General features: G+C 46.4%; 1 protein-coding gene across 1 annotated transcript; it reads left to right on the plus strand.

Annotated features, from left to right (window-relative positions):
• The first annotated feature begins 1,705 nt into the window (after positions 1 to 1,705).
• LOC123354959 (transmembrane protein 45B-like) lies at positions 1,706 to 9,025 on the plus strand. The gene is made up of 5 exons (XM_044997375.1): positions 1,706 to 1,889; positions 4,123 to 4,332; positions 6,686 to 6,870; positions 7,946 to 8,091; positions 8,884 to 9,025. The coding sequence occupies exons 1-5, from the start codon at positions 1,706 to 1,708 to the stop codon at positions 9,023 to 9,025; spliced, it is 867 nt and encodes a 288-aa protein (XP_044853310.1).
• The last annotated feature ends 3,360 nt before the right edge of the window (positions 9,026 to 12,385 follow it).

The following is a 12,385-nucleotide window of genomic DNA, read 5'->3' on the forward strand; positions in this document are numbered from 1 at the left end:
AAAAAACAAAAAACATCCTGCAGCATTGAGTCTCTGAGGCCAGGTCTACAGGGGCTCATGCTATGGCACTATAAAAAGCATTGTAGATGTTCAGGGTTGGACTGGAACTGGGGATCCGAAACCCACCCTCTGCCCCAGGCTTCAGAGCCCGAGCAGCAATGTCTCAACGGTTATTTTTAGTGCCGTAGTGCAAGTCCAAGCCTGTATGGGCTCGGAGACTCCCTGCTGTGGGGAAATATGTAGACATACAGGGAAATATGTAGACATACCCTAAGAAAACAATTGACTTTGTATAGGATGCTCTGTCTAAGGAACCACAGATGAGTGAGAGGTTCACTTCTCCAAGAATAGAAACTAAGATGGTCAGATAAGACTATTGTTCTTCTTGCCTAGGCAGGAAACTCCTGATTTACAATATGGCCAAATTTTCTCTCCCGCTCCGCCTGGCCTAGGTAAAAAGAACCCCTAAGGAGGACACAAGCTCTCAGTTCTGGTACCTGGCACCACAGCACCCTGGAGGCCGAGGAGCAGTTGAAGGGAAAGTCCAGCCCAGAGCTGGCTGCCCCAAAGACAATGCATGCTCAGTGGTTCTTTGGGAACGGCACGTAGTCTACTCAGCACTACGAGCTACGAGGGGACGGCGCGTGCTCTGCGTAGAGGAAATCTTTGGAGAGTTTAGTTGCTAGATTCTACCAAGTCTCTGCTGCATGTGTGTGAACAGAGATTTTCCAGAGACTTCTAACTTGGGCTAATTTGGATACATTTTCACAGGGATGCCCAAAGGCATATCCCTGGCACCATAGCCACCACCCACCTCTCCCCCGCTAAATTTCAAGGACTTGCTCCAAATCATGGGGGAACTACAGCTTCTCAACAAAACAGTTGTAAGATTTTTATTTTATTTTTTAAAGATGGACAAAATGTGTTTTTTCCTAATCTTGGTCTCAGAAATGGCCCAGCTGTTTTAGCCGAAATTTCCCCCCCAAATTTGGCTTGAGGCAGACATCTAGCATGGGAAATTTCAGCTCAAGCTATTAAAGTCTGGCAAAGTTATAAGCAACTGAAAACAGGGTCTTATAAATAGGAAGTGTTGGGACAACCTTAAATATACACAGTCCTACCTACACTGGCTATAATAAATAATACTAATACAAGTTGTCACCTCATTATTCACCGGCTCTTCCATGTCACTAGAAAAACATCAGTCCTAGAAACAGGCATAGAAAAAAGCCATCGTAAGAGCCTCTTTCTCGTGAAATAATTGCCACCTGCAAAGCCATACCCCATTCTGGCTTCAGAGCCGAAGTCCCCATAAACTATTTTAAATACAATCCTTTCCAAAGCCAGTGACCTTTTACTCTCTATGATCCCGTTGTCTGGAAACCTACCTAGGATCTCAGAAAAAAGAGGAAAAGATTGAGGTGGGAATTAGTATTATCCCTACACAATAAATCCTGATTATTGAGGTCGAATTTTCAAACCTGGGTGGGTAAAGGAATCAACAGGATCTGTAGGTGCTCAGGACTTTTGAAGAACAGTCAGCCCTTTATGAATAGGCTGGGAAGAACTGCTCATTTTGCTGGCCAGTTATAAATGCTGTAATACAATACAACTCACAGTTACCTGTGTAATTAAGAGCATCAGAAAACCTCATTTGCTTTCCAGCATGAACACTGATTGCTTTCTCTTTCAATGACACTCAGGGATGAAAAACTTTGAAGGTCATGCCCTGCCAGGGTGCTACTTCCTGACAGTTGGGGTCCTGTGGTCTGTGAAATACCCCATCAAGTATCTCATGCAGAGGGAGAATGAAAACATCAGCAAAAATAAGTGGTACCAGTATCTGGAGCTCCTGGAAGGGATGGGCAAAGTTATCATTGCTCTAGTGGGTAAGGACTGGAGCTCATTACCTTCCTTTCAACTAGTAGCAGTGCGTCATTCCCCCAGCTGGCCAAGGTGTCAGCACCCACACTTGTCCATCAGAATAACGAGCACCAAATAAGTTTTCTCCTATAGACAGAGCCCTACCAAATTCACAGCTATGAAAAACACGTCACCGACTGTGAAAGCTGGTCTTTTGTATGATGTTACCCTATACTAGACACATTTCACGGGGGAGACCAGCATTTCTCAAATTGGGGGTTCTGACACAAAAGGGAGTTGCAGGGGGGTCGCAAGGTTACTTTGGGGGGGTGTCACTGTATTGCCACCCTTACTTCTGCGCTGCTGTCATAACTATAAAGGGAAGGGAACAGCCCTCCTGTGTACAATACTATAAAATCCCTCCTGGCCAGAGACACCAAAATCCTTTTACCTGTAAAGGGTTAAGAAGCTCAGGAAACCTGGCTGACACCTGACCCAAAGGACCAACAAGGGAACAAGATACTTTCAAATCTTGGTGGGGGGAAGGCTTTTGTTTGTGTGCTCTTTGTTTTGGGGTTGTTCTGGGACTAAGAGGGACCAGACATCAATCCCTGCTCTCCAAATCTTTCTGAACCAGTCTCTCATATTTCAAACTTGTAAGTAACAGCCAGGCAAGGCGTGTTAATTTTATCTTTATTTTCTCCACTTGTAAGTGTTCCTTTTTGCTAAGAGGATTTACCTCTGTTTGCTGTAACTTTGAACCTAAGGCTAGAGGGGGTTCCTCTGGGCTCTATAAATCCAATTACCCTGTAAAGTTATTTTCCATCCTGATTTTACCGAGATTATTTTTACCTTTCTTTCATTAATTAAAAGCCTTCTTTTTAAGAACCTGATTGGTTTTTCCTTGTTTTCAGATCCAAGGGGGTTGGATCTGCACTCACCAGGAATTGGTGGGGCGGGGGGGGGAAAGGCGGGGGAATGGTTAATTTCTCCTTGTTTTAAGATCCAAGGGTTTGGATCTGTGTTCACCAGGAACTTGGTGGAGAAGTCTCTCAAGGCTACTGGGAGGGAGATAGTCTGGGGGGAAGGTAGACAGAGTTTCCCAAATAACTCTTAAAGGATTTAGGTGGTGGCAGTAAAATTCAGATCTAAGCTGGTAATTAAGCTTAGAGGTTCTCATACCGGTCCCTACATCTGTACCCTAGAGTTCAAAGTGGGGAAGGAACCTTGACAGATGCATTCAGAGCTGGGCGGCTGGAGAGTGGCAGCCGGAAAGTGGTGGCTGTTGGCCAGGCACCCAGCTCTGAAGATAGCTCCATGCCAGCAGCAGCACAGAAGGAAGGAAGGGTGGCAATACTGTACCACGTCACCCTTACTTCTGCGCTGTTGCCTTCAGAGCTGGGCAGCCGGAGAGTGGTGGCTGCTGACTGAGGGCCCAGCTCTGCGGTCAGCAGTGCAGAAGTAAGGGTGACAATACCATATCATGCCATCCTTACTTCTGCGCTGCTGCTGGGGGCGGCGGCGCTGCCTTCAGAGCTGGGCTCCCAACCAGCAGCTGCCGCTCTCCAGCTCTGAAGCAGCGCCACCATCAGCAGCAGCGTAGGAGTAAAGGTAGCAGTACCGCAACCTCCCCCACAATAACCTTGTGACTCCCCCCACAACTCCTTTTTGGGTCAGGAGCCTACAATTACCAACACCGTGAAATTTCAGATTTAAATAGCTGAAATCATGAAATGTATGATTTTTTTTAAAATCCTATGACCGTTAAATTGACCAAAATGGACTGTGAATTTGGTAGGCCATGGGAAAGCAGGCAGGATCTGCTCAGCAGGCTCCAATAGCCTGCTCTGCCCTCCAGTTAAAGTTCGTAGTTAGGCCGTGCTGGGCTTTTGAATAGTAATCGATCTTTCTGAAGCTAAAAGAAGACAGATGCGCTGTAAATCATTTGCAGATTTATGACAAGAGATCTCACTATGCCCTGCAGCAGTGCGGACTCCATGTCCCATCTAGGTTAAACTAATAAAGTACTTACCTCCGTCGCAGCTGCACCTTGCTCTCAGGGCAAAGGGGTGGGGTGGGGAGGTACCACAGGCAGAGCTGGAAGGCTGGGGTAAGGGGATCCTTGCACAGCGCCCAGATTCTGATCCTCTATTCGCCTACGTGCCAAACCTAGAGCAGAAAGGCGGTGACACGCTAGTAGCTTTCTCAGTGACTTGGATCCTGTTCTCCCTTCACACCTGCCCTTTTCCTGTTGGACAGGGATTCTTGCTGGACAGTTTAGTCCCGAGGGCCCCCATTTGCATCTCTACACCCAGGATCACACTTGGGTGGACCTGCTGACTTGGACACATGGAACCATGTACTTCGCCTATGGCCTCGGTGGCCTAGTGGATATTCTCATCCCCCTCCCACTTGGGCTGCCCCCGGGGCTGGATCGCTTCATGCTCGCCCAGGCGCTGTTTGTGGAAGGTTAGTAGCAACAGCACTGCTGACAAAAGGCTGCGGCAGCCGAGATAACATAACTGTGCTGCTAAGTGCCCACCACCTGGGCTAAAAAGAAAAGCAGTTTACCTATATTGTCACCCTCGCTGAACCCTGTTTAATCATCTCTTGCAGCGCACCTTATGTGCTGGGCATTGTCTGAGTTTCAATACATGATTAAGCAGACAGGGACACCGACCGGTAGCATAGACACACATTTATGCCCATACATTAACTTTTAGGCAGATTCTTTAAGCAGGAGAAGAGTCCAGAGCACATGGGCCATGAGAGGCTTTTTTGTATGGAAATATTTAGCAGGGCTTCTCTCTGCCCCTTAAAAAACCTAGGCATTCAAGTATTTGGTGACAGGACCCTCTTGAAGCATCCTACTTGAAGTTAGACACGGCTGCTTTGAATCCAACATGTTAAAGTACCTTTCAGAGCCATTTTACAGTGGTGGGTAAGATAACATCTGTGATTCAAAACTGAGCTGGCATTGCCTGCTGCGACACCGTCTACTCAATTTTTACGTTCCCTCCTTCTCTTAAGGGAAGGGAGACTAAAAGTACTAGGAGTGTAAGTGAGCCTCACACCACTTACTGAAAATATCCCTCCTTCATTCACACCATTTACTAGTGATATGAGAAGTGAAAAAATAAGCCAGGAATGGTTAGATTAAGTCTTCCTGGCGCTCTGCTTGAATGTAATATTCAAGGGTGAGATTCTTGAACTCTATCAGCCTCCATTCACGTCCCTTGGGTCAGTCTTTCAGTGCTTCCTCTATAGCAACAGATGAGACAGAAGCTCTTATAGCAGCAGTCCCCAAACTTTTTAGGGTCATGCCCCCTCTTACCTCTGTCTGTGCCCCCCCCCCCAAGTGGGGCTGCAGCTCCCAAGGGGAGGGGATGCAGACAGGGGTAAGGGGACTAGGGGCAGGGCTGCAGCCAGGGGCTGGGACCGGGGCCAGGTGCAGACCAGCGGCCAGGCTGCGGCCATAGCTGGGGCTGGAGCAGAGCTGAGAGTGGAGCAGGGTGGTGCTCCCTCCCCACCCTCTGTGGGGGCTGACTCAAGCCCCGCCACGCCCTCCAGACGTTCCTCGGTGTCTCCCTCAGGAGGGTGCGACCCACAGTTTGGGGATCTCTGTCTTATAGGTTTCAAAATCCTGTTAGCTCTTCTGATCCATCAGCAACACTATGGCGATGTCCACATTACAAGCACTACAGAGGCACAATTGCAGCTAAGCTGCTGTAGCATAGATGCTTCTTACATCGACAGAAAGGGTTTTTCCTGTCTATTTAGGTAATCCACCACCCGCATAGCAGCAACCAGGTCGATGGACAGGGCCGGCTCCAGGGGTTTTGCCGCCCCAAGCAGCCCCCCCAAAAAAAGCAATCACGATCTGCGGCAATTCAGCAGGAGGTCCTTCACTCCGAGCAGGAGTGAGGGACCCTCTGCCAAATTGCCGCCGAATACTTGAAAGTGTCGCCCCGCTCTGGAGTGGCCGCCTCAAGCACCTGCCCTGTCGCTGGAAGAATTATTCCATCGACCTAGACGCATCTACACCGGGGATTAGGTTGGCTTAACTATGGTGCTCAGGTGTGTGAATTTTTTCACATCCCTGAGCGATATTGCTAGGTCAACTTAAATGTTAAGTGTAGACCAGGCCTATGTGGCTTAAACAATTATAAAATCCTTTTCATTTGTAAATTATTCACTTGAGACTTTCATTTCAGAGGAGGCTCCTGGCTCTTTGTTTCAAATCAATGGCTAAGAGAAACTTGGAAAACCTCTGGGCACATGGGCATAGTTTCGTTATCAAAAGAAAAAAAAAAAAGAGGGAATGAGAGATTTTCAAAGAATGGGCAGAAACTCAGGCATCAGCACTAGAAGAAAAAGAGAGACAAAGCTCTGTTCCAAAACAGTGTGATTCAGAACAGTCAGTTATTTACAGGAAGAAAGGTACTTCACACAACCTGACTTACCAACAGTCACTTATCAGTGACTTGCCTAGGCAACTGGGAACAGACTGTTTGCCTCAGTCATTTGGACTCTAGGACCTGGCTTTCCCCAGAAATTCTTCCTTTACTTGCTTGCCTCGAGTTTTTAAGTGGCAACATCTCCTTTCAGAACAATAGGTCCTCTCTGCGATCTGCACTCTCGGACCCAAATACGTAGCAGGCACCTTTTCCTTTAAAAGCAGTTGCATGTGCCCAAAGTAGGGAAAATTTCTTCTTCAAATCAGCCACAGCCAAGGCTCCAGGGTCACTGGCTGGCTCTTCGCGTCCAGTTCGTCACTAACCATTTAAGCATTATTAGCACAATTTGGTTTGAATTTTGGCAGGTTTTCTCTTTTATTTTCATGCCCATCACCGCCCCCCGCTGGATCAGCACCTCCACTCACTGATGCTGGTTGCCATATGTGGTGGTGCCCTCTGCTCCCTTCTGGAAGTGTTCATGCGAGATCACCTAATCCTGGAGCTCTTAAGGACTACCATGTTCCTTCTCCAAGGATCCTGGTTCTTGCAGGTTTGTAATTCTTATTCTGTACTTTCAGCCTGACTGGCTCTCTCTAATATCCTGAGACCAGCACAACTAACAGCTCTCCGGGTTACAGCAGTTCTCCCTCCAGGTTATAATTGTACGCATTGGTTCTTAAAACATTACCTCTGATTTGGCAGGAAAAAAACCAAACACACACATTTGTAAGACTACGAGCGGCTCAGCCCTGGGAATGTTGGTCATTTTGTTGCACATTATAGCATTCACAACTTAATAGAATCAACAAGAAGCCAAGCAAGTCTTGCACTGTGCCCTTGAGGTCAGCTGCCTTGGGCTCTGTAAGACAAGCAGGAAGAGCAAATTCCCGAGGCTAGAACCTAAGTCCCGCCCCCTTCTGACTAAATTCAAAGGTAAGGACAGTCAGGACAAGCATCTCAAATGATCTCAGCTGACAAGCTGGTGCATTGAGAAAATAGGATAGGCTAATGGTTAAAGTGCCAGCCTTGGACTTGGGAAACCTAGATTCAATCCCCTGCTCTGCCACAGACTACCTGTGTGACCTTGGGCAAGTCACTTGGTGTCTCTGTGCCTCAACTCCCCAACTGTAAAACGGGGATATTAATACCTCCCTATCTCACAGGAGTATTACGAAGATAAAGAAAAACTAGATAGTTCCCCCATTACTATGCTAACGTTAGTACCCCAGATAGATGGGCTGTCTCTATAGCCAGGACTCAAACCACATAGGGCTTTGCAGATTAAAAACACACTTGAAATTTCACCTGGATGCACACAAGGACCCAGTGCAATATGCTCATTGTAGTTGATCACTAAGCAAATTCTGTATTCCTTGAAGTGTCTGGATGGTTTCCAATGGCAGTCCCAAGACAGCACGTTAGAACAGTCTCATTAGCAGGTCAAATTGGTGTGCAAATCTGCAGGAAGGTACAACAGGAGTGCAATCTCCTACACAGACACTAGAGTGCAATCGGGAGCCTTTGGTCAGTGCATCTATATTTGATACTGAAGCCGTATAATAAAGGAGAGGATGGGGTGTTGGAGGAGCTGGCCTGCTCATCATATCACCACTTATTCTAACTAGGTCGGATTTGTGCTGTACCCACCATGGGGAGGGCCAGGCTGGGACCAGACTGATCATGAAAACATCATGTTCCTCAACATGTGCTTGAGCTGGCACTATCTAGGTGCTCTCCTCCTCTCTAGCATCAACTACACCATCGTTTACTGGTAGGTAGTGCGGCCAGGCGGTGGGAGAACTGTCTGTGCAGCTATGACAGTATCTAGCCCCGGTTTGTGTCAGAGACATAACAGCTTATATGCAGTGGGCAAAGAACTCCCATTATTTGTACTGTGGTAGCAGTGGGGGATCAGGGCCTAACAAAAATATGACCCCCGCCCCGCCCCACAGAGTTTATCATCTATGTATCGGGTGAAAGAACAAATGGGGGAGTGGAATGATTCTGACTGATGTAATAAGCAGGGGTTCCAGCACTGCCTAGCCATTGTCAATGGTGGTTATATGGACTTATTCCATGGGTGAACAAGCTCCTAACGGAGCAACTTTAGATGCTCAATCCAAAATAAAACACACTGAACATTTTCCCCTTCTGAACTTATTTAAGCACGAGAGCAGCAAACAGAGGTGACATTTACCTGCTTCCCTGCTGCCAAAATATAAATTCACTCTCCATACAGTTTGGTATGGAACATCCAGTCCATTGAGTTACATGTTGTAGACAGCCAAGATGAGCCTAGGGTACCTTGGAGAAAACATGGCTACTTGGCTACCCAATATGTGGTATACTCAGCACGACTGGGGTTAAACTAATGGCTCACGAATTTGATTGTCAATTTAGGACCTGTCTGTGAAGGATTGCCTCATTATGCAACAGGACCCTGAAGATTAAAAATTATGCAAAATAGTCATATAAATCTTAGTTCTCTCGATTTATTTCCTGAAGGGGGGAGGCTGTCTCATAGCTTGTTAACTATGTCTGTATCAATATTAATCTGTTACAGTTGCATTGAGAGGTGGAAGAAATATGGCAGATGGAGAAAAAATGGGAGTTTGACGTTTGACATGAGTTCGTATACTCCCCTCCTACTGGGAACGGATAACGTGGAAAATGTTGACTCCACGCTGGGGTCTCTTCCTTCCTAGAAGCCAGGAGGATTTTCCTGCCCCCCCAATAACATGGGCTGCAGATTTGTCATGGTGTTTTTTTAACAAAATAAAAATAAAAATTTAAAAAATAAATAAATAATCACAGTGCGCTCACAGTACATTTAGTAAAAGTCTCAGGTTTAGGAAGAAATGTTAAAGTCACTGGGGGGATATGTCAGAGTGGTGTAGGGTGACCAGATGTTCCCATTTTATAGGGACCGTCCCAATTTTGGGGTCTTTTTCTTATATAGGCTCCTATTACCCTCGTCCCGATTTTTCACACTTGCTGTCTGGTCGCCTTAACAGTGGTGGTGTTGAGTCTTGGCCCTAGGGGATGTCAGGCCCTTGGGGGAGGATTGGGCCTACCCCCAAAGGCTGGGAGAGCTTGGGGGAGGTTGCAGAGTGAGCCCATCCCCCACTCACCCTTTAGTGGGGCTCCTGTGCCCTGAGGCTTCCCAGAGACATCATGGACCCATGGAGAAAAATACAAACACAGTATCTGACTCCCCACCCCCCACCCCAATGACAAACGAGCAGCTCCACAAATAACTAATGAGAGGAAAAATAGACGGGGAATCCGTCGATCTGCATTCAATTCCTAGCTCCTCCCAAACATTCCTCTGTGATTCTAGCCAAGTCCCTTAACCTCTCTGTGCCTCGGTTAATCAACTGTAAAAAGGAGGATAACAATACTTCCTTTCCACCACTGTCTAGTCTATTCAGACTGTAAGCTCTCCAGGGCAGGGACCGTCTCCTATTATGTATGTACAGCACCTAGCACAAAGGGGATGTGATGTTGGTCAGGAGCTCTAGATTACAGCTGGGCAAAAAAAATTCACACTATTTATTTGCTGAAAAAAATGCAATACTGATTGACCCTAATTCACACGATTGCCCCCTCTGGCTTAGATGCCATTCACAAAACAGAAGAAAGGCATCACCGCCTCTTGCTCTTCTGTTTGTTTTGTGAACCTAGCCCTTTAAGAATGCCCCAAAACATTTGTGTCAGGTCAAATGACGTGCTTCATTCAACCCCAAACAGATTTCAGTTCAGCAACATTTTTTCAGTTTTCAAATTCAGTTCAAGCAGCCCCCCCTCCTTTTTTTTTTAAATCAGAACAGCCAAGTGAACTGAAACATGAATTATTCACCCATCTAGCCACTACTGTAAAAGCAAATGAACGTACACTAGCTGTCATTCCGTTCTCTTTCAGCAGAATATAAAGGCACTAAGGCAAAGTGAGTTACAGTGGGAGTCCTAAGCACTTTGAGAATTTTGCTCATCATCATCATTCCATTCCTACCCTTGCCGTTAAGACAGACACCCTTTCCATTAAACAGAAACAGCAGCACATTCTCCCTTCCCACATAACAACGCTGCCTGTTCTGGTGCCTGTGGCTCTGGGGTGTATGCGAGCCTTCAAGGCAAGAACGCAGGCGTTAGCTCTAGAGCTGAATGCCAGGCTATGTAAATAATACTTGACAGAAAGATGACTAAGTATTGAAAAGAGGCACCAGGTACAAGACTGGAATCACAAGTACTAAGTCTGGATCTGCCACAGACACTCTCCGCTACTTTGGCCATGTAGCAGTGATGTGCCTCAGTTTGTTTTTAAAAATGAGTCAGAAAAAGGTTTCCCTACCTCATCTATAGTGTAAGAATTATTGTAAAGTATTCTGAAGATGAAAAGTGGCTCCTAACATTTAAATCATGGTCTGGAAAGTCATTTTCATTAAGAACCACCCTAGGAGTATCTCCAGGGCAAGTTTCTAGCCATCAAGGTGCCCTGTACAGTTACAGAACAGATTGGCTTCATTTTTTTAGTACATACCCACCCACCAGTTGTTAAAAAAGGCAGACTTCGCTTCTCATTAAAGGTGTTCATATTTTATGGATGTGTGTGTGGTAGGGGAAGCGTACTAAGGCCATGTCTACACGACAAAATTAAGTTGACCTAACTTATGTCGGCATACAGCCACCACAACAATTACATCGCTAGTATATGTCTACACTTTGCTCCTTGTGTCGGCAGTGCGCATCCTCACAAGGAGTGCTTGTATTGATTGTACTGTCGGTGGTGGGCATTGCAGGAAGGCTCCTGAAAGCCAGTAACAGTCAACATAAGCAACACAGCATCTACATTGACTCTGCGTCGACCTAACTACATCAACCTTGACTTTACGCCGCTCATGGAGGTGGAGTTATTAAGCTGGCGTAGCTGGGCAGTTACACCGGCAGGAGTGAAATTTAAGTGTAGCCGCTTCCATAGTTAACAAGCTGTCTTGCATCAACCTAACTCTGCATCACAGACCAGGCCTTAGTCCTTGTGGGTGGTGGCTAGAAGTTACTCTCTTGATGAGAAGTGTGTCTATCCCACTGGTGGAAAGAGGAGGAATTAAGGCACTCGTATAATGCATAAAAATACATACCTTCTTTCTAACGCCATGTGTAGCTTTTCCACACAAAGGGTCTATGCAGAAGTAGCTGCTCCTGCACCTCAGGCCATATACCTCAAATTCTAGTAGGAGGAGCTTCAGAGAAGCAGTAACCCAGGGAGGGCTGCTCGTGTTCAGCAAACAGCTTAGCAGCGACAGTGAAGGAATGAAGAACTCTTTCCATTTAACGAGCCCATAAGAGCAGGGATCTAAAAAGCTCTACCCTTTTGGTGAGGGGAGAGGAGCATCAGTTGAACACTAGTTAGCACAGGCTTTGCAACAAGAATGGCCAAGAGCAGTTTCTTGGCCAGTATAAGCTAATTTAATCATTTTAATATAAACTGTATTTTGCGTCTTCAAAAATTTCAGAGGAATTTGTCCCTAAATGCCACATAACCTTTAGACCTAGAGGGGTGTGATGATTTGGGGAATACACTTTATGAATTCATTGTCAGATCATGAACTCTGTATCTTTATTTCGAATATGGGGCTAGTCGTCATCTTCTCTGTTGTGCTGTTGCCTCCCTGTTCCAAAATTCCAACCTGTAGTGGCAAAGGCCTGATAAAAGAGTCATCAAACATTGACAATCCTCCATATAAATGATATGGAGATGGCTGCTGCCCAGAGCAAACTGGTTTTTTTAATCTGAAGTCAGGGAGATGGTCACATGGGCAATGAAGTCACTGGCAGGGATCTGATCACCTGAGGAATCGGAGGGCTGGCCTACACTTGAAACGCTACAGTGGTACAGCTGCAACAGTGCTTCTCTGTAGACGTTACAGCCGCCAAGGGAGAGGTAAACCTAGGGGGTGCAGGTCGATGGAAGAATTCTTTCATCCACCTATTACTGTCTACAGTGAGGGTGTGGCTGTTTCACAGCCCTGCATGATGTGGCTGGGTCGACAAAGGGGGGCTGAAAG

This window comes from Mauremys mutica, chromosome 22, assembly GCF_020497125.1.
Source record: "Mauremys mutica isolate MM-2020 ecotype Southern chromosome 22, ASM2049712v1, whole genome shotgun sequence".
Taxonomy (NCBI): Eukaryota; Metazoa; Chordata; order Testudines; family Geoemydidae; genus Mauremys; species Mauremys mutica.

What these genes read in the sequence shown, in the direction of transcription:
- LOC123354959 (XM_044997375.1), top strand. Translation starts at nt 1,706, where the DNA reads ATGAAAAACTTTGAAGGTCATGCCCTGCCAGGGTGCTACTTCCTGACA. An exon ending in CCAGGCGCTGTTTGTGGAAG is followed by an intron (nt 4,333 to 6,685) that starts GTTAGTAGCAAC and finishes GAATTTTGGCAG; the next exon opens with GTTTTCTCTTTTATTTTCAT. An exon ending in AACTACACCATCGTTTACTG is followed by an intron (nt 8,092 to 8,883) that starts GTAGGTAGTGCG and finishes AATCTGTTACAG; the next exon opens with TTGCATTGAGAGGTGGAAGA.